General features: G+C 42.2%; 1 protein-coding gene across 1 annotated transcript; it reads right to left on the bottom strand.

The window, feature by feature from the left end:
- Positions 1 to 7,504: 7,504 nt before the first annotated feature.
- psmf1 (proteasome inhibitor subunit 1) lies at positions 7,505 to 21,253 on the bottom strand. The gene is made up of 7 exons (XM_072683234.1): positions 21,039 to 21,253; positions 17,858 to 18,010; positions 17,685 to 17,767; positions 16,857 to 17,045; positions 9,488 to 9,541; positions 8,412 to 8,570; positions 7,505 to 7,877 (listed from the first exon to the last, which is right to left on the bottom strand). The coding sequence occupies exons 1-7, from the start codon at positions 21,165 to 21,167 to the stop codon at positions 7,826 to 7,828; spliced, it is 819 nt and encodes a 272-aa protein (XP_072539335.1). The 5' UTR covers positions 21,168 to 21,253; the 3' UTR covers positions 7,505 to 7,825.
- Positions 21,254 to 22,780: the final 1,527 nt, after the last annotated feature.

Raw genomic sequence — 22,780 nt, 5'->3', positions numbered from 1 at the left:
ATCCCCACACAGCTGCTCTTTAGCTGATAAGGAAGAAGTCTGCGCTATAAAAACCCGCAAAGTCACCTTCAGCACGCGGCACGCCAGGGGGACGGGACAGTGACGTTCCAGATGGCAGCGCCTCACAAATCTGTGAAGAGACGTTTAACTAGAGTCGTGTGTGTTTGCCTAAAATACGAGCAGACAGCTTGGATTATTGCCTACGACTCCTGCCAGGTTCAGTCTGAGAGGTCCGTATGAAAGTCCGACAGAAACATCAGCAAAATCCATCTTCTGCTCTTCAGCCCTGAGAACACAGCAGAGCATCTGGCCAAAATACTGAAGCAACCATGTGTTCTAAAGTTTGTGGACACCCCTTCTAATGAATGTATTCAACTACTTTAAGTTGCACCCATTGCTGACAAAAATGTGCAAATGCACACACACACAGCTTGTCTAGTACCTGTAGAGAAGAAGTACTGCCAATAGAATAGGACTCTCTGGAGCAGATCACCATCTTGAAGCTATTGACACCATGCTGCCTAATGCGAGGCGTGGGCTAGAGGGGTATAAAGCCCCCCAGCATTGAGCTGTGGAGCAATGGAAGAACTGTGTTCTCTGGAATGATGGTGGAGGAGCTCCATCCAGTACTTTTGGAATGAGTTGAGGAGATGAGGATGAAGTAATGCTCTTGTTGCTGAATGCAATCAAATCCTCACAGCAATGCTCCTCCAGAATCTAGTAGAAAGTCTTCTTTTCTGGTCAGTAGAGACAGCTAGTCCAACAAAAGCAGGAGAAACTATTTTTAATACCTTTGATTTCAGAAGAAACAGTGAGCAGGCAGGTGTCCCAATACGTTTGTCCATCCAGTATATATGTAATGGTCAGGTGTCTACATATTTTTGGCCACAGAGTACCTAAGGACAGGTGCAGAGGCAGCACATGAAGTGCAGGTGTGAAACAGTGGTTAATTGGGTCAGTGTATGGAGGATGTTGGAAAGGGTTCAGCTGGATGCTGGAGAGCAGCAGTGTGTTCAGGTATCTGATCACCTCAGGGAAGAAGCTGTTGGGGATTCTGTTGCTGGTGGAACAGATGATCCGGTATCCTGTTCCAGATGATGGGAGGCTCCAAAGGTGAGAGGGGTCGTTCACCATGCTGGTTGCCTTGCGGGCGCAGCATTTTTGGAAGGTGGTGTCAGTGGTGGGTAGAGAGATCTCAAAGGTCTTCTCAGCTGTCATTACAATCCACTACAGGGTTCTGTGGTCTGCAACACTGCAGTTCCCACAACAGACACTGAGGCAGCTGGTCAGGATATACTTGACTGTCCCCTTGAAGAAGTAGTGAGGATGGAAGGAGGCAGAGGAGGATTGCTTGGGTTTTACACATTTCTCACAAACAGACATTCACAATTACAGTAATTAGTTATAAGACTATTTGGACAAAAGTATTGGGACACCTGCTCATTCATTATTTCTTCTCAAATCAAGGCTATTAAAAACGTAAAAGTAACTGTCTCGACAGTCCAGTACAAGATTTTGGAGCAAGAGCATTGCTGTGAAAATTTGATTGCATTCAGTGACTAGCATTAGTAAAGTCAGGATGTTGGATGATGATCACCACCCCACATTTCCAACTCCCCAACTTATCCCATCAAAAGTTCCTGATGGAGCTCCACCACCATCATTCCAGAGAACACTGGAAGCTCAATTCTGGGGGGCTTTATACCCCTCTAGCCCACGCCTGGTATTAGTCCTATTCTATTGGCAGTACTTTCTCGACAGGGACTAGACAAGCTGTGTATGTGCATTTGCACATCTGTGTCAGCAATATGTGCAGTTTTAAGTAACTGAATGCATTCATTAAAAGGGGTGTCCACAAACATTTGGACACACAGAGCATCACTGCTTAATGAGCTTTACTCGTTAATGTAGAGTGGAGGGTGGTCACTGCAGGTCCAGCACAGAAATCTGAGAGGACTGTCCTGTCTGATGGGACGGACTCTCCTCTATCCCCTCCAGTGCAGTGAAGTATCTGCTGGGTGCAGACAGCTGTCGTGGTGATGTGCACACTGATGGATGTAGGACACATTACTCAGCGCTGACATACATCTCCCGCGGTGCTGCCCTGACGATCATGTCCATCACTCCATTAGACTGAACTCCAGACTCTCAGCTTGTGAAGGTAAACTCTGGCCTCGTGAATGATGCTGAGCATGGTGGGTAGCCCTTCTGGTGGCTTTTTTCACTGTACGCTAACCGTCCTTTGGGCCACAGAACCGTCCAGTGGGAGGGTTTAATGACATATGGATTCACCCATTGGCTGTCTAATAAGTATAATAGTAGCATAATAAACTTCAGCATACTTGAGTCGGCTACAGGCCTCGTCCAATATCAGCACGGCTATTAGTGCGGCACGACTACCGGGCTCGTCCAACATCGCTACTGCAGCGTTATCACAGCCTGACTACTGAGCTCACCCAACAATGCTAACGTGGTGTTAGCACAGCCCAGCTACTGGCTGTACTATAGCCCGGCCATTGGCTGTACTGTAGCTCGGCTACTGGCCTCGTCCACCATCACTACTGCGGCATTAGCAGAGCCCGACTATTGGATTGCTACCATGGCATTAGCACAGCCAGGCTACTGGGCTTGTTTAACATCACCAGGGGACTTGTTCAACATTGCTACCGCGGCATTAGCATAGCCCGGCTACTGGCTGTAATATAGCCCGGCTACTTGCCTCATCCACCATTACTACTGCGGCATTAGCAGCGTCCGACTATTGGATTACTCCTTGGCGTGGTTTGAGACGAGTGGGATTTATGCATGCAGATTACACCATGCTAACAGATGGATTACAGCTTCATTAGGCTAGAAAAAGAAACCATAACGGGTCTAATGGATCGGCACCGGCAAGCAATGGTGCGGCTTTAGTAACCATTTGGCCCGCAGTGGAAGAGAGGCCTCTGATGCGGTGAAAGAAAACTGCAGGTATTGCGAAGAAAAGGACTGGAGAGCAGAATGCTGTATTTCTTTGGCGTCGGCTGATATTCAGTCTCAAATGTCAGCACCTACAGTAGGTCGGGGTGTAGAACTCTGCTCCTGAGGGTTCAGTTTCCTGATTAAATACACCGGACTCAGCTCATCACACAGCAGATCATCTGCAGATGATTTTAATTAAGCAAAATAAACTAGTGGAATTAAAAACAGAGATAAAATTACTTAAAACATGTAGATTTAATATTTAATATTCAATATTACAGATTTTATTAAATAATTGTGTGATATTTTTACAATATGAAGTTCTACTACAGAATGATAATTATATTATGATTATGAATATGCTGCACACCTGAGCAGTAGATCAGTTTAGATGGTCTGATGACTTTTATCAATAATTTATAAATAGTTCTGATCAGAGGAGGACAGGTCGGGTCCCCTTTGTGAGTCTTGGGTTCTCCCAAGGTTTCTTCCTCCAGCTCTGAGGGAGGTTCTCCTGCACGGTGGTCTTTGGCTGCTCACTGGGGGTCTTAGTTTTTTTATGTCTTTTTACTAATGTCTGATTGTGTAAATTTTAAAAAGCTATACAACAATGTCCAAATGAGAAATACTGGATGTTTAGACTAAGATGACTTCACTTGATAAGATTTTAGTTTTTGCAGTGCAGTTAAATAAGATAATAAAATGTGATAATCCTTTATTAGACCCACAGTGGGGAAATTCAGTACATGTCCAGTACATGGTGCTGCAGCCAAGACTCACTCACCCTGCTCCATTGGTCATTTGTGTAAAAGCTTTTTAATGTCAGCATATCTTGATTAGTTTGTTTTTTTTTGTAATTGTAATTGATTTTTAAAAGAAACTATCAATATATAATTTCCTTCAGGATTCAAATCAATTCAAAGCAGTGACATTTTGTTAAGTGAAATATTAAATGCAAATATAAATAAATATATATAATATATCTAATGTTTCTCATGATGTGCGACGGGAAACCCAGAGAAGAGAGATTTCAGAACGTGACCCACTCCTAGGCTGGGTAAAGTGGAAAAACTGTCTGTACCTGTTCCTGTTCCTACAGCGTACTAACTCTGTAACGGCTACTGGATGCTACATTTCCTTCGGCATCAATAAAGTATCTATTTATAAATCTAAAAAAAATAAAATAAAATAAAAAAATGTTTAGTTGTCTTCATTGCTGAAGAATCCTTAATAATAATTCAATACCTATTAAGGAACATATTAAAAATACAGTGAGTAAACAAGGCCACACAGTGTCGCTTATGTGAAGCACCAAGAGCTACTTGAGTACGAACAGCACCCCCTTGTGGACAATCTTGCTAAACATGAGTGGGTGAGTGAGTTTTAAGCCAGATTAATGAGCTGCTTCACAAAAATATTATACATAGAGCCCACTGTATAGAGAGCATAAGCCAAAGTGCGTACATGGCATTTTCTATGTTAACTATAGATTCCTTTTAAGAACGCAGTGAACTGAGAACACAGACTGCGGCTTATGGTGAGACCCCATCATATGGTGGCACTGTTTGTGCAAGAGCTGTTTTAGAAACCACATATCTCGCCCTACCAGTTATCTATAGTCACAAGCTAAGCTAACAGGGTGGGAAAGTGGTGGCTCAGGGTTGGTGGGGGTTCGATAGCCGGGCTCGGCAAGCTGCCACTGGTGGGCCCTTGAGAAATGCCTTCAACCTCTCTGCTCCCCGGGCACTGGAGTTGGCTGCCCACCAATCACTGCCCCTAGTTCACTAGTGTGTGTGTGTGTGTGTGTGTGTGTGTGTGTGTTTACTACCACAGATGGGTCAAATGTGGAGAACACATAGTACAGTGACAAAAGTAAGAACCCACCCTACCTGTCTCTTTGCACGTACACTCTGCCTCCAGTGGGTATATGAGGTTGGTGTATACATCATACAGGCTTTGCTGTGATCCTCTCTCTCTCTTTTCGTATGCATATGCTTGAATAAAGCCTCTGAGAAAACCTACGACTCCTAAATTCTTCTAACAACATCCAAAAAAATTAACGAGCAAGAAAATCTAGTGTCTGGAAAAGCTTGTTACCCTTCAGAGCTCCGTCCAGGCAGGAAAGGGCAGTACACTGGTAAGGGCTATTAGCAGGTGCTATCTCATTAGCTGACTCGGAGTCGTCTAGCAGACTATCAAGTGTGCATTGGCAGAGGAAGCAAAGAGCAGCTCCAGCTTCACACAGTCTATTTCTGTAGCTGGACACCAAGACTGCATGAGTGCAGCAGTGGAGTAATGATGACTGCAGGAAGTCCCTGAGCCCACCGGACTGAACAAATCGACTCTGATTTGACTCTTTGTGAACTGAATCAATGAGAATAGAGCTGGTCCAAGACTGACCTTTCAGAGCATACACTATAATATATAAACAATATAATACTCACGTTTAACACACTGTCCAGTGGATGAACCGTGGATGGTGTTTCTGCACCAGTCAGTTTCATCATGAGATTCACATCCATTAAAAGGACTCAAATGAAGTTCATTTTTTAAACATTTAATAATTATTTTTGTTTAAGAGCATTAGTGAGGTCAGGATGTTGGATGATGATCACCCCCCACCTCATCACCCCCAACTCATCCCATCCAAAAGTACTGGATGTAGCTCCTCCATCTCTTCTTCCACTGCTCCACAGCTCCTCAATGCTGGGGGGCTTTATACCCCTCTAGCCCACGCCTGGCATTATTAGGCAGCATGGAGCCAATAGGTTAATGTGTACTATCTGCTCCAGAGAGTCCTATTCTATTGGCAGTACTTCTTTGTGGGAGATTATACCACGCTCCAATTGCACTTTACGATTTGGATATTTAGAGAAAATGGCAGATGGAATCAATAGTGCCGCAAAATGTAAATAGGGATCAATAAAAGAGTCAAGATGCAACAGTCACTTTCTGAAGATGAGGAAGGGGTTAAATGGTTTCTACAGAGCAGGGGTTGGGTTAACTATTTGTTACTATTGCAAAAGAAACCATATCATTTACCCCCTTAAACAGCCCACTGACCGCCGGCGGGCCGAAAGTGTCATCACCAGAGAACAGCCCCACCAGTATGTACAGACGTCCCTGTAGCTACAGAATAATACACCTCAGTGTGTAATAAGCCCTGGAGTGTTAAGGGGTTAACCAGGGTGTGTTCTGCTGTGTTGTGTTTTTAGCCCAGCACCTTTTTGAGCATGGGCTGCTAGAAAGGAGAGGCTGTGGTTGGACTGAAATGGACACAATTAATCCCTATCCACTGTATTATTACTACTGTACTTACTGTAACCTGACTCCTAAATAAATAAAGAAACACTCCCCGCCCAATCCGCCCAACATCTCTCCAGGGAGGCAGCTTGCTGACGTATGTCTCGCTCCTCCAGTTACTGTAGCCGTTTCACCCAGCAGGGACTAGAGGACACTCCTGAACGTCTTCATTTCTCGGGCTGCCATTGCTCAGCCTGTTCAGTTGACATTCTGGGCATTGTGACTCACAGTGGCCATTACTGGCATTGATTTCCACTACATCTGCTGCTGCCCTCTCCATAAATAACACTCAGCCCTCACCCTGATCTTCACAACACTGACTGACTGTGCCCAGCAGCTCCTGTTTCAACAATTGATTACTTGTGTAGAAAAGAGGCCTGCGAACAAGACGGCGCACAGATATTAAACGGTTAAATAATTATGGTGCTGCTGGACTGCACATCTACAAATCACCTCCGCAGTGGAGATAAACACAGACATGACCCGAACATCACAACGCCAGGTTTACTTCTCTGCTCTCAGAATTCTGGAGAACAATCAGTAGAATATAAATAATTAGTACTTATTGAACATTTAGTAGATACTGAATAATAAGTATATACTAATTAACAGACAATGAATAATTAGTAGATACTGAATAATTAGTATTCGTTAAATAATTAGTAGTTACTGAATAACTACTATTTCAGTAATTAACAAATACTGAGTATTTAGTAGGTTTTTAGACAGAAAATAGTCTGGTTCTCTAAAGAACAGAGTTTCCTCTGGATACTAAACCTTTAACTCCAAAGGAAGGCCCATACTTCAAATAATTATGTAGAGTATAAATAATTAGTACTTATTAGTTAGTAGATACTGAATAAAAAGTATTTATTAAATAATTAGCAAAAACTAAACAACTACTATATATTTGGGAATTTAGTGGATAGTGAGTAATTAGTAAGTACTAAGTAATGAGGTAACTAGTAGATACTGCATAATTAGTAATTATTAAATTTAAAAAGTACTTTTAATTTATTAAGATGAGTAAATTACAATTAAAAATAAATAATAACTGAATAACTACTGATTGTAACTAGTATGTACTGAGTAATTAACAGGTACTAAATTAGTAGGTACTGAATAATGACTACTTATTGAATAATTACCAGGCACGGAACAGTATGTGTTTAATTTAAAACTCTGGAGCTCGAGGAGTTAAAGTTCTTAAAGCATCTTTTAAAGCAAACCAGGAATCAGCTTCTTTATTTCTTCAACAAATAAGGCGTTTATTGAGCTCATCAAGAACAAGTCAATAGCAACAGGATCAAACCAGCGAATCCTAAATTAGGGTATAAATCAGCGCTGAAGACATCTGCACACGTTAATTGGAGTCATCAATCTCCTCTCAAAGCAAAAACATTAGTCTGGAATATAAAACACTTCTTCCAGCAGCATCCCTCCACCAACCTGACTCACAGTGCTCACGCTCGGTTCACTGCAGGGCAGAGAGAAAAGAGGGACACTGGGGGGAAAAGAACAGGGACCTCCAGTAGAACCTTCAGAAGTGCTTCAAAGTCTTCTACATGAACATATCATCATATCCTGGAGGAGGCAGGTGATCAGGGTCCGGCCTGGGAGACAGAGAAGACCATGGGTTCAGTTTCACTAAATAATCAGTTCCACTTTCTATTCTTATTTATTTACTTTTAATCATTTATTTATTTTACATTTTAATTGTATTTATGCCTTAATTTTTATATACATTTTTTTTATAGATGTTTAAATATTGTGTAAATATGTTTTACATACAAGTCTTTATATTATACTTTACTGTGAAGCACCTTGAGCTACATAAACTTAAAAAGTTAAACTGACAATAGGTATTATTACTATTATTATTATTATTATTTATTATTTATTATGCTTATTATAACTTTTTTGTTATGTCATGTGCAACAATTAATTTCTAATAAATGAGTTGTATGACTTACTTTTGCTCATGTGTATTAAAATCTCACTTTGACAGAGAATGAATCTTTATTGTGGGAATAAATTCTCTGCTTTGCTGAAACACTGAAGGTTTAGTGTAATCAGGGGTTTAGTCATCTAGCTAGTCAACAACTTCCATCGGTTGCAGAGTATTGATACATTAATACAATACTAACCCAGGTCTGCCTCTCCCGACCGGTCCGAAGGGGTCAAAGCGGGCACCAGGGGGCACAGCTCCTGGAGGGAGGACTCCAGGTATTCCGCCTGTGGGGTCAAAGCCAGAGCGAGGGAACCCTGCCCGTAAAGGATCCACAATCATGCCTCCGGGTCTTCCACTGGAACGACAGTGCAGGTACCATGACTACAACACAGATACAGCCCATAATTTATCTCTTATCCAAACCCGCCAGTGAAGCTACACCAGTCTTCTGAGTTTTATATGGGATGATGATGATGATGATGATGATGAGGGTAAAATAGTGGAGAATCTCAACTAATCCAGTTCTCTTTAGGGACTACTTTCTGTAGCCGCACTACACCCTGCAGCATGTATCCCTCCACCATTTTAATGATCTGGTTCTAAAAGCAGGTTCTAGAGCCGAACTCTTCTCAGAACTCTGGTAGAACAGTGTCTCAGGCATCAGGCAGCGTCTTGATCACCATTAGGTGAAGAACTTTCTGTGAGGAGCTTCAGTTTATTAGAGCTTCAGACGTCTGCTTCCCCTCACCTCCACTGTAGAACCACAGCTCTGACTGGGGGAGCTTATCTAGAACCTCCACTGTAGAACTCCAGCTCTGACTGGGGGAGCTTATCTAGAACCTGTTTCACACCAAACCCCCAGTCTGAATTAGTCTGTTCACATCTTAACTATTTAAAAGGGGTGGAATTCCTATTTTTAACTGGGTCGCTGTAGTCCACAACATGAAACACCAGTATGTGGTGTGGTCTCTGATAGTGGGTAACACCACCGCATTCCCTGTGGCAGACTGGGGTAAGCCTCCTACCAAGACCCCTAGCTCTACATTCTCCGTCCTGAGTAACAGGATTTAAATGCAGGTCTCTCTGGATAAACGTGCCATAAATGTAATTGCAGAGCCATTCCCCTCTCGGATCAATACAGTAAGATCGACCGTAATCAACTCTAAGCTTGTCCGGGTCAGCGGCCGACAGCTCGTGGACTAAGCAGGAGGCAAGAGACTTCAGTCCAGCACTTCAGGACAGGAAGAGAAGAGCTGCAGATGGATGTCTTACCTAAAGGGATCGAGGTCTGCCCCTCCTGCAGCGAACGGAGCCATCGGGTCGGTCCTGAAAGACACACAGGGAGCACAAGTACTGTTTATAGAGTCTGAGAAATAGGAACGTTCAGTTTTTAATACGGAAACAAATTTCATGGAGCTGCGCATGATTACAACCATCAATTCTGGCATTAATATTCATTATTCATATTCATACCACAGTGCTTTACTGACTGATATGATTTTCAGCCCTCAATGGTTTTGTATATTGTGGTTTATTTTATGTAATGTCATCATTAGATTCTTCAAGTACAATAAAGATTTATTATGAGTATTATAAGGTTTGCTTTGTCCCATGAAATGACACAATTTATGATATAGGAATCAGCATGGAAGAAACAGCTGCAGGATATATTTAATATGTATTTTTTTTAAATATATATTTAAGTCTTAATTAAATATTAAACATTATTATTAAAACTATTGTTGGTCAGTCATTTACAGATGTACTGATGTTATTTATATAAATATATTAAATATAAATAAATAAAAATATATAAAATGCATATATTACAATATATAACAAATTAAATTAATACTAATTACACAGATCATATATATACATATATATTTTTTTATGTCTAACTATTTACATATTATATATATATATATATCTTGTCTTGTCCATATGGTCTCATATTCTCATGGGTATGTGACTTAATTTTTTATTTAATTAGATTAGATTAGATTAGATTAGATTGGTGTGAACAGTTCAGTGAGTAAAACAGAACATTAAAAAGGTAAAAAAATGAAACATTTATTTATTATATTAACTAAATCTATTATTTCTTTATGTTCATCTTTTACATTTTAAAAATAAAAAAAGGAAACAGCCCGCAGCGAAAGTTTGGGCACCCTGTCTAGTCACCCGACTTGTTTGTAAAAACGTAGAGTAGCTAGTCTTACAGTTCTTATGGTCTTCTCCTGCTCTGTGGGCATCAGGTTATGTTAAGACCTCTTCTAACGAAGGTTAAGAAATCTTGGTAAAAATGACCTGTGAGCTCAGATCTCTTGGAGTGCCCAAACTTTTGCATGGTGCTTCTTTTCTAAAACAATGCACTAATCTTGATTAAAAATGTGAATATAATGCTTCATATTTCACACCCTGCCTCCTGGAGATCAGATCATCATCATCATCATCTACTTATTGAACTATTTACATGCTGAACTTTTGCATGCCACAACAGATTTAGAAAGAAGTCCTCCAGCACTATCTCAGAGCGAGTGCTCTTATGGTAAAGAGGGTGGAGCTCGGTTCCACGCTGATGCCGGCTGTGTTGCTGTATTCTCCTTCAGTGTGCTCGTCCCAGCTGCTCGCGTACTGACTGCAAGGTTGAGCCAGCAGCAGTGCTGATAAACCGCTGACATCATTAAGAACCTGATAGGGTTTGGGTCAGTGCGGCAAAGTGAAGCTGAAGACGTGCGACACTCCCTGGCCTCCTGCCATGTCCTTTAGGATAACACCGTTCCACCTCTCTCCGGAGCCTTTTTCCAGCACTTTCCATCCTCTCTTCCTCAGAAATATATACTACCCCCCTCAAACCTTTACCTTTGTCTTGCTCATCTCTTGTTCTGACCTTCTTTCACACCATACAATCCTCTTAAACCTGTCGATCTTATATTTAATATTCAACATTTCCAACATCTCCAGTCTATGCGTCAAAAGACAAAAGTATTGGGACACCTGCTTGTTCATTGCTTCTTCTGAAGTCAAGAGTATTAAAACAGTTGATCCTGTTTCTGTTGGAGGAACTGTCTCTACTGTCCAGAGAAGAAGACTTTCTACTGGATTCTGAAGGAACATTGCTGTGAGGATTTGATTGCATTCAGCAACAAGAGCATTAGTGAGGTCAGGATGTTGGACGATCACGATTCCACCTCATCCTGGGGGGGGTGTGTGTGTGTGTGTCTGTGCATTTGCACATCTGTGTCAGCAATGGGTGTAACTTAAAGTAGCTGAATGCATTCATTCGAAATGGTGTCCATAAATATGTGGACATATAGTGCATGTGTCTGTCCCCTTTCTACTCCCTGGCTTTCTGCGTTGCCCTGTCCCATCATCATCATCATCCACATCACAGACACAACGATCCTCCTGCTTTCAAAAATAGACACGGCGGGCGATGTGAGCTTCATCTCAGAGGCCGCTGTGGTAAATATTGAATAAGACTGGGGGCATGAGCAGAGCTGACACACTCCCACACTCACATCGTAACACCGTCAGACAGAGGAGCTCCACTGGACCAGGTCACAATAACACCATGTTTGTCTTTTTCTGCAAACTTTACTTAATTTGAGAACATTACAAACTGAAACCTAGAGAGACCCTGTGGAATAATGACAGCAGTGGAGTGATGGGCTCTCCAAGTGGCTGTCAAATCAATGATTACAGTGCAGACGGAGCTGCTGACGAGCGAAACTGAAAAATGAGATCTTAAGGAGAGGCTTCTCCGCTCTCCTCCAGATGGAGCGATAATCGTCCCTCCTTTAATAAACTGCACAGAGCTTCATCCTCCACCCAAATCCAGTCTTTATACACAGCTTATCAAGGAAAACGCTAACACAGCTACTAATAATTAACCACAGCCATTAGGAGCTGATTAGCATTATGCAAATTAGGCTAAATGAACCCACAGAGCATTAATTATTAATCGTGTTATAGTCACATCAGCTCTGCAACACTGTGAGCAGCCTGAAATCCTCGCATAGTAGGGCTGAATGCCACTGACTTGATACTACACCACCCACAATCATACGTTCTTAGTCGAAGTATTTGAGAATTCAGTTGGTCGGTGTGGCATAACATAACACCACTACCTGCCACTGAGCTACTACACCATGTAGGAGACTAGGGTTCGATTCCAGGTCTGGGTAACTGATGCGCCACACCAATAAGAGTCCCTGGGCAAGACTCCTAACACTACATTGGTCCGACTCTGTAATATGAGTAACCCTGTAAGTCACTCTGAATAAGAGCGTCAGGTAAATGTCGTAAATGTAAATGGAAGATAAACCTGTGGGTAGTGCCCCCTAGTGGTGGTAGATTGGAGTAGTGGTGGTAATGACTATTATTTGACTTTATTGCAATATATAGATTTTTAACTGAATCATTTAAAATCATCATCATCATCATCATTTTAAACATGACAAATATTATAGCTGAGAATTACTTAAAAACATGAAGAACCATTAAAGCATCCAAATGGTTACTTTGCAATATCTATCGTTCTTTACTAAAGCGCAGTCAAAGGATACTTTTATAGATTTTACTAATGAAAACATAAAACAGTGGATTTATTGCTACTATGGCAGAGTATCGTTTACAGTTTTCCCAACTCTAAAAGCAATCCCGATACCTTGACTTCAGCACTGATTCCTGAACATTGGGCCTTATTCTTGAATATCTTCCTTAGATTAAAAAAATATGCATATTTGAGATGTTAAGAACAGTCCTGGAAGAAAGTCTAGGTCAGATTGATGATGTCTGACACTGCCCTCCTGATCTCAACACATCCCGAATAAGAAACACTGGAGCCGGGTGATACGGCCGATCAAATCAATATCGCGATTAATAAACATTTTACCTCGATTACGATTAATAAACGGTTAATTAAGCTGCTGAAGTTGCTCAGTTGGCTGCGAGTGGAAGTTCTCCTCCATGTTGCTTTAATGTCGTAGACTGGACTGGGCGGAGTCGCGTGACTTATTTACTTATGCGGTAGCATGTATTTAAAGGAACAGTAGTTGAACACACACAGTGTCATTAATGTTTAAAACAGTCTGGCCAGAGGAGGATGGGTCCCCCTTGTGAGCCTTGGTTCCTCCCAAGGTTTCTTCCTCCAGCTCTGAGGGAGTTTTTCCTTGCCACTGTCGCCGTTGGCTTGCTCACGGGGGTCTTTGATTCATCATGTTATTCCTTCTTTCTTCTCTGTCTCTGTTCTTTATTAAGTACTAATTATGTAAAGCTGCTTTGTGACGACAACAGTTGTAAAAAGCTATACAAATAAATTTGACTTAACTTGACTTGACAGTGGGGAAAGCCCCAAGAGTGTTTCAACATGGAGCTGGTCCCCCTTTAACAGCAGCTCTACCAGCAGCAGCAGGTCTGGAGCTCTGCTGCAGTTACTGAGTCAGTTGGAGGCTTTTCTGCACTCTGCTCTGAGCTCAGCACTCGGCCCTGACCCCGCTCTGTAACTTTACGTGGTCTGACAGACACTCGGTGGCTGAGCTGCTCTCTGTGAGCTGTTCCTCCTAAACTCTTCCACTGTTCAATAATAACACCACTCACAGCTGATGGAGGAAGATCTAGGAGGGAGGAAATTTCACCAGCTGACTTGTTGTTGTTGGAGCAGCGGTGTCTCCTATTACATACAGAACCACGCTGGAGTTCAGTGAGCTCTTCAGAACCTCCCGTTCTTTCACTGATGTGTGGAAAGTGGGTCACTTTTCTGCATGAAACGCCTGAATTCAATGACTGTCCCAATACTTTTGTCCATATAGTGTATGTGTAGCAGTTTACAACTTAATATACTAACATTTAATATAATAATTGCACACCACACTGGTTACTGGCTGAGATGCTCACAGCAACTCCATAGCAACCACCAGTGACACCATAGCAACCACCTAGCAACTCCAAAGCAACTACCTGTGACACCATATCAACCACCTAGCAGCACCACTGCAACCACCTAGCAACACCACTGCAACCACCTAGCAACACCACTGCAACCACCTAGCAACAGAATTGCAACCACCTAGCAACACCATAGCAACGACCTGGGATACCAGAGCAAAACACCCCTTAACAAGAATTTGTCACATTTCAGGCACTGTTGTAGCTCCTTCAGGAAATGCAAATCTAGTTTATTTTAAAGCGTGATACTCATCCTGAGCTGTGACTGGCTGAGATGCTCACAGCACCCTGTGATTGGTCACATGTCTATTTTGGATCATATTATTTCTATTAGAGCCTCAGATGGGTCTTCTTTACAACCTCAGTACAGAACACCAATGCCATTATAAGCTATTTACAATCTGAGTGCTAACTGATAGCACAGGCTACTATGGCTGTGGGTCCCTGTTTGGATATCAGCTCGGTGTGAGGATGGGAGCTCTCCCCAGAAACCACAGAAAGCTGTAACTGGAGAATGATCAAGGTCAAACGCTTTTAGCCATAATGAGCCTGAAGGCTGGGCTTACTTACAGAGCTGTGATTAATAAAAGAGAGAGAGATTTCTACATCAGTCATGTCAATGTTTTGAGGCTTTACTGGACTATTAAATGTTATTGTAATGGAGATTATTAATGTCATATATAATGTGAGGACATACTGGCACAGAAAACGTACCAGAAGAATTTCCTGTAACAAATATCACCCTCATTAATGCTCACACAGCGAACATGTTATTACAGAATAATCTGTGTAACACAAAAAATACCCTTATTTATATATTATTAGTAAAGTATAAATAAAAAAAATGACAGCACAAGAAGCTCTGCCATAATTCATGAATGAACAGGTCTTTATTTTTTAATTTTTATTTTTTAAATGGAGAACAGACTGGATGCGGCGAGCTATAAACGAAGTGGACGCAGACTGATGCAGACATAATGCAGAGTCATATTTCACCAGCCTGAGATACACCTGGAAATTTTAATCTGTAAACCTTTAACAGGTAAAGTCTCGATTTGCATGGCATTGTGGGAATTGTAGTGGATTTGGGAGTATCACTATAGTAACATTGGTTTTGTTGTCTCTCTCCTGCCCCCTCCTGGCTCACATGTGCAGAGTTCTGTTCTTTCTTCATTTATTCTTTACCTCTCTCTGTTCTGCCTGCAGTGAAATGACTAAAAAAATAAACAAGTGTTTCCGATATTTTGGCCTTACCACCTTATTGCAACATCATGGTGAAATCATGGTGGGTCGGACACTCAACGTTGCTGGACAGTTGTAGGGTGTGTGAGCAGTAACCCAATTGAACATGTTAACGTGTACACACTTCAGACTCAGGGGGGCGCTATATCACTAGCCACTCTAGTCCGATTTCTCTTATTAATAAGGTGTTTTGGCCACAACAAGAACCTAGTTTATCAAATCAGGCAGATGTCTGCATTATAAACCAGATGTCTAAAGTATGTGGACACCTGCTGCTCCAGCCTTATTTTGTGAAATGAAATGCAGACTGAGGAGAAAGTTCTAACGTCCTCCTCAATGAGTGTCCTCCATCGGGTCAAACTCACTTTGACTTTGACTCACAGTTCTGATGTTGGATGATTAGTTCTGCCACTCCTGCTCATCCCAAAGGTACCGGATAGAGCTCAGTCACTCCAGAGGACAGAGCCGCTCTGCTGTAATGTGAGAGTTACATGTCTGTGGTGGTCTGACAGGCCTCAGGGTCTGCAGCGCTGGCTGGCCTGGTTTTGTAGCTTATGCTAAAGCTCCTGCCTCGAGGAAGGACACTGTATGCAGTCAGTGGACTCCTAAATTCCTAAATAGGAACTACCTAGCAACTCCATAGCAACCACCCAGCAACTCCATAGCAACCACCAGTGACACCATAGCAACTACCAGTGACACCATAGCAACCACCTAGCAACTCCATAGCAACTACCTGTGACTCCATAGCAACCACCTATCAACTCCATAGCAACCACCTGGGACACCGTTGCAACCACCTAGCAACTCCACAGCAACCATCTGGGACACTATAACATCCATCTGGGACACTATAGCAACCACCTAGCAACCCCACAGCAATGGCCTGGGACACCATAGCAACCACCTAGCAACGCCATAGCAACCACCTGGGATACCAGAGCAAAATACCCCTTAACAAAAATTTGCCACATTTCAGGCACTGTTGTAGCTCCTTCAGGAAATAGCAAACACCTAGCAACCCCACAGCAACAACTTGGGACACCATAGAAACCATGTAGCAACTCCATAGAAGCCACCTTTAAGACCATAGCAACAACCTAAAACACAATAGCATCCAACTCGGACACCATAGCAATCACCTTGCAATTCCATAGCAACCACCTTTCTACTCCATAGCAACTACCTGTGACACCGTAGCAACCACCTGGGATACCAGAGCAAAACACCCCTTAACAAGAACTTGCCACATTTCAGGCACTGTTGTAGCTCCTTTAGAAAATGCAAATTTAGTTGATTTTAAAATATTTAAATATTATTTGTTCAATCTGATAAATTTTGCCCAGATGACCACAGAGATGTCCAGAATGTGCAACAGCTACCAACTACCCCTGTGCAGATATCTGCAGACCACTAAGACAAAAAGAACTAAAGACACGTCACTCACCAGTTTGGGGGATGTGCGGTTGGGGGGACTCTGGGGGGGATGCGGAGAGGATCATGGTCTGGACTGGGCCGAGTGTCTGCAGCTGGAGGTCTCTCTCTCCTCTCTTTCTTCTCACCACTCTGTGCCTTTGCTGCGGGCAGCAGTGATGACTTCAGCTTCTTGGCCAGGTCTTCTGTGTTCTTAAACACACTAAGGACAGATAAGAGCTCTGTGTTAACGAGTATAACTTATTTATGCTTTAATTTGCTTCACCTTCTGTGAGAAGTAGAGAAACCTCTACTATAGAACCTGCTTTTAGAACCAGATCATTAAAATGGTGGAGGGATACATGCTGCAGGGTGTAGTGCAGCTACAGAAAGTAGTCCCTAAAGAGAACTGCATTAGTTCAGATTCTCTATTCACTATTTTACCTTCATCATCATCATCATCATCATCATCATCATCACTCCATATAAAACTCAGAAGACTCGTGTTGTAGCTGCACTGGTGGGTTTGGATAGGAAATAAACTATGGGCTGTATCTGTGTTGTAGTCATGGCAACCGACACCTAACCTTCACTGTAGAGAGATCAGAGTGGGTCAGTTTCTCTACAGTGAAGCTCAGATTCACACCGAACCCCCGACTCTGCATCTTACTGCCGTGTCAAGCATGATTCATCACCCAACTAGCATTACTGATACTATTAAAATCTACATTATCATCATTTTCACATCTGCAGCTTTAACGCTGTAGCAGGTATTTAGGGAGTTAGGTATCCTGCTCAAGGGCACAATGTTGACAGAGTGATTACGGATGAACTACAGCATCTTACTGCCTGTAAAACCAACCTTTCAAACGTCCGCAGGCTGGCCTCGTCCACATAATCAGAAACAGTGATGGTCAGGTCTGTCACTTTGTCCGTAGCGGAGTCCTGTCAGAAAGGGGACAGAAAAGGGCTCAGGAATAAACTTGAGCAAACGCCTCGGAATCGTACGGCCCTCTTATACTAAGCAGCAATTACCATAAAGTTGAAGATCAGGGTGGAGTCCACTGTGATGGCCTTGAGCAGCAGGTTGGACTTGCCATCATCTGATCTGTATCTCAGTGTGTAGAGCTCCTGGCTCGCGTTCCAGTCTGCAGGAAGTAACTCCGACTTCTTCTCACCGTCTCGAGGCTGTAGGATTGAGAGGGATCTGAGCTTTAGTCGGTGGAATGCTGTGAGCACAGCCTGCTATCTAGTACCGAACAGACCTGAAGATATAAGAAGAAATCTGGTACCAAGCATTGTTCTACTAACCAGTTTGCAAGATCTCAAATATTTTGACAAAAGACAAGACAACCATGTACCCCATTAGTGATGAACACAGGTGGAATTTGGCTTCCGCCTTTAACCCATCCATGCACTAAGCGCACACACACACACATACACACACACACACACACACACACACACACACACACACACACACACACACACACACACACACACACACATCAGTGAAACACACACAGTTTACAGTGAGCATGCATGCCCGTGTTTGCTAAGGTGCCCGGGGTGCAGAGAGGGTGAAGGGCCTTGCTCAAGGGCCCAACAGTGGCAGCTTGCAGAGCCCAGGTATCGAACCCACAACCCTGTCATCAACAGCTTGTTCCGACGGCCCCGAGAACACACAGTTCATACACTGCTGCTTAAAACACCTTTAACCCATTAAAACCCAAACTGGTTGATCAGACAGTTGGAATTCTGATCTTCTGACGAATTATTTGCAAAAAAGAAATTAAATAACGCTGCGCAGATGACTTATTTTGTAGTGTATTCGATACATCTGGAATGTATTATGCATTGCTCACAGCAGGATTATTATTATTATTATTATTATTATTATTATAAAATTTATGTATGTTGTTATTATTTTCATTTTATTGAATAATTATTTCCGATAATTAGTTATTTAACTTTCACACTGATCTCAAAAACCCAATTATGATACACTTGCCTTTAAAGGGTTAACTTTCCGTTCTATAAGAAAATAAACCCCTAAACAACGAAGGGTCTGTCCCATAAAAATCCCATAATTTGTTTTCGGGAATATTTAGTTGTTTTATATTATTATATAAAATTAATTTTTATAATATAAAATGACAACAGGAGCTCATTACAACATTTCAAGTACTTTAAGTATTTAAGGACTAATTTTTTTATTTTGAAGGACTATTCAGTATTATAGTTATATCATGTTTATTTTCCATGACTTTCCAGGTACAATACAACAAGAACATATCTGCTTACGCTGATATGAATCTGGTAGCTAACTTTATGCACTAGTTATTAATTATGGATGATGTTATTAGTGCATATTTTTTACATGATAAACAGAAATACACAGAACCGTGCTGCTCGTCCTCCTTCAGTGCTGTGTCACTGTGCTACACACACTTAGGGACACACCACTACCCACCTAAACAACAGCAAGCTCATCATTTTCACTCCCTACAGCAGCAGTAAGAGCGCTGAGTGTTATTAAAGATCTGATCCTCCAGCAGCAGTAAGAGTGCTGAGTGTTATTAAAGATCTGATCCTCCAGCAGCAGTAAGAGTGCTGAGTGTTATTAAAGATCTGCTCTGATCCTCCAGCAGCAGTAAGAGTCCTGAGTGTTATTAAAGATCTACTCTGATCCTCCAGCAGCAGTAAGAGCGCTGAGTGTTATTAAAGATCTACTCTGATCCTCCAGCAGCAGTAAGAGCACTGAGTGTTATTAAAGATCTACTCTGATCCTCCAGCAGCAGTAAGAGCGCTGAGTGTTATTAAAGATCTACTCTGATCCTCCAGCAGCAGTAAGAGTCCTGAGTGTTATTAAAGATCTACTCTGATCCTCCAGCAGCAGTAAGAGTACTGAGTGTTATTAAAGATCTACTCTGATCCTCCAGCAGCAGTAAGAGTACTGAGTGTTATTAAAGATCTACTCTGATCCTCCAGCAGCAGTAAGAGCACTGAGTGTTATTAAAGATCTACTCTGATCCTCCAGCAGCAGTAAGAGCACTGAGTGTTATTAAAGATCTGCTCTGATCCTCCAGCAGCAGTAAGAGTGCTGAGTGTTATTAAAGATCTGCTCTGATCCTCCAGCAGCAGTAAGAGTGCTGAGTGTTATTAAAGATCTGCTCTGATCCTCCAGCAGCAGTAAGAGTGCTGAGTGTTATTAAAGATCTACTCTGATCCTCCAGCAGCAGTAAGAGTACTGAGTGTTATTAAAGATCTGCTCTGATCCTCCAGCAGCAGTAAGAGCGCTGAGTGTTATTAAAGATCTGCTCTGATCCTCCAGCAGCAGTAAGAGCACTGAGTGTTATTAAAGATCTGCTCTGATCCTCCAGCAGCAGTAAGAGCGCTGAGTGTTATTAAAGATCTGCTCTGATCCTCCAGCAGCAGTAAGAGTACTGAGTGTTATTAAAGATCTACTCTGATCCTCCAGCAGCAGTAAGAGTACTGAGTGTTATTAAAGATCTACTCTGATCCTCCAGCAGCAGTAAGAGTACTGAGTGTTATTAAAGATCTACTCTGATCCTCCAGCAGCAGTAAGAGTACTGAGTGTTATTAAAGATCTGCTCTGATCCTCCAGCAGCAGTAAGAGTACTGAGTGTTATTAAAGATCTGCTCTGATCCTCCAGCAGCAGTAAGAGTACTGAGTGTTATTAAAGATCTACTCTGATCCTCCAGCAGCAGTAAGAGTGCTGAGTGTTATTAAAGATCTGCTCTGATCCTCCAGCAGCAGTAAGAGCGCTGAGTGTTATTAAAGATCTACTCTGATCCTCCAGCAGCAGTAAGAGTGCTGAGTGTTATTAAAGATCTGCTCTGATCCTCCAGCAGCAGTAAGAGCACTGAGTGTTATTAAAGATCTGCTCTGATCCTCCAGCAGCAGTAAGAGTACTGAGTGTTATTAAAGATCTGCTCTGATCCTCCAGCAGCAGTAAGAGTACTGAGTGTTATTAAAGATCTGCTCTGATCCTCCAGCAGCAGTAAGAGTACTGAGTGTTATTAAAGATCTGCTCTGATCCTCCAGCAGCAGTAAGAGTACTGAGTGTTATTAAAGATCTGCTCTGATCCTCCAGCAGCAGTAAGAGTACTGAGTGTTATTAAAGATCTGCTCTGATCCCCCAGCAGCTGATCTGGAGGTCTAGTGCCGACCCCCCGCAGCTCCTTCACCCACCTCGTCTCCAGACCCCAAACACTTGAACCCGCTCTTTATGATCTCCCAGTGCACAAAGCACACAGCCGCATCCTGAGGAGCTGCTACAGAACTCGACACGCTGCTGTATAAGAGCTCCAGACCCGCCATGACGCTGCAGAAACAGCAGAACCAGCAGAACCGAAACCAAAACACCTCCCAGCGGTTCTGTTTACATCTGCGCTCCGGTCCCAGCGCTGAAAGGAGTCCGGAGTGAAACACACAACCCGCGCGTGTTTCGTTCCGACGGCCCCGAGAACACACAGGTCATACACTGCTGCTTAAAACACCTTTAACCCATTAAAACCCAAACTGAGTAATTAATAATTAAGTAATTGATCAGACAGTTGGAATTCTGATCTTCTGACGAATTATTTGCAAAAAAAGAAATTAAATAACGCTGCGTAGATGACTTTTATTTTGTAGTGTATTCGATACATCCGGAATGTATTATGTATTGCTCACTGCAGGATTATTATTATTATTATTATTATTATTATTATTATTATTTTCATTTTATTGAATAATTATTTCCGATAATGAGTTATTTAACTTTCACACTGATCTCAAAAACCCAATTATGATACACTTGCCTTTAAAGGGTTAACCTTCCGTTCCATAAGAAAATAAACCCCTAAACAAAGAAGGGTCTGTACTTCAATTTAAGCTTATACAGAATGTTGCTGTAGCCTGTAGATGGCATTGTTGATTTTAAAACCCTTCTGCTCTCAAACAGTGAAACAGTGGCACTAATATCATATTTCTATACAATATGATGCATGAAATGTTAAAATGTTTCATAACGATAATATAAAACTAATAAATAAAGCCAAAATTGTGTTGTAACAGTTCTCATGCTCTTATAGAGACCGATAAAAGGTGTTGTTTGTTTGTTTACCATGTTGTGACATATTTCTATTTTATTTAGAGCTATTTTAAGGACAGTATTCAGCAGAGGAGGGGCTATATGATGACACAGTGGCAAGTGAAAGTTTGGGCATGTCCAGATATTTGTGGACACCCCTCCTAATGAATGCATTCAGCTATTTTAGGTTGCAGCCATTGCTGACACAGATGTGCAAATGCACACACACAGCTTGTCTAGTCCCTGTAGAGAAGTACTGTCAATAGAATAGGACTCTCTGGAGCAGATCAACATCATGACCCTATTGGCTCCATGCTGCCTAATAATGCCAGGCGTGGGCTAGAGGGGTATAAAGCCCCCCAGCATTGAGGAGCTGTGGAGCAGTGGAAGAACTGTGTTCTCTGGAATGATGGTGGAGGAGCTCCATCCAGTACTTTTGGATGGGATGAGTTGGGGAGTTGGGGATGATGAGGTGGGGTGGTGAACATCATCCAACATCCTGACCTCACTAACGCTCTTGTCACTGAATGCAATCAAATCCTCACAGCAATGCTCCTCCTCCAAAATCTAGTAGAAAGTCTTCTTCTCTGGACAGTAGAGACAGTTACTCCAACAGAAGCAGGAGAAACTCTCTTCAATACAAATACAAAAAAAGACACAATGAATGAGCAGGTGTCCCAATACTTTTGTCCATGTAGTGTATATGTTCCTGATAAGCTAAGATGACTGAGGCTTGGTCAGGGAGAAGGGGCGGGTCTACCAAATAAGTATGCAAGTCTGGCCCCGCCTCTAGTCTACTGTGCAGGCGGACAGTTTGGCTTCATTTCTGTAAAATGGAAGGGAATTGAACCATGTGCTC

This window comes from Salminus brasiliensis, chromosome 7, assembly GCF_030463535.1.
Source record: "Salminus brasiliensis chromosome 7, fSalBra1.hap2, whole genome shotgun sequence".
NCBI classification, from domain to species: domain Eukaryota; kingdom Metazoa; phylum Chordata; class Actinopteri; order Characiformes; family Bryconidae; genus Salminus; species Salminus brasiliensis.
Note: the sequence above shows the minus strand (reverse complement) of the source record. Positions and strands in the feature narration are given on the sequence as shown.

Bases quoted from the DNA above. Each gene is read 5' to 3' on its own strand.
- psmf1 (XM_072683234.1), bottom strand. From the start codon at position 21,167: ATGGCGGGTCTGGAGCTCTTATACAGCAGCGTGTCGAGTTCTGTAGCA. The intron at 9,542-16,856 runs GTGAGTGACGTG...TGTGTCTTTCAG, and splicing joins ACCGCACATCCCCCAAACTG to GACCGACCCGATGGCTCCGT. The intron at 8,571-9,487 runs GTAAGACATCCA...CTGTCGTTCCAG, and splicing joins GCAGACCTCGATCCCTTTAG to TGGAAGACCCGGAGGCATGA.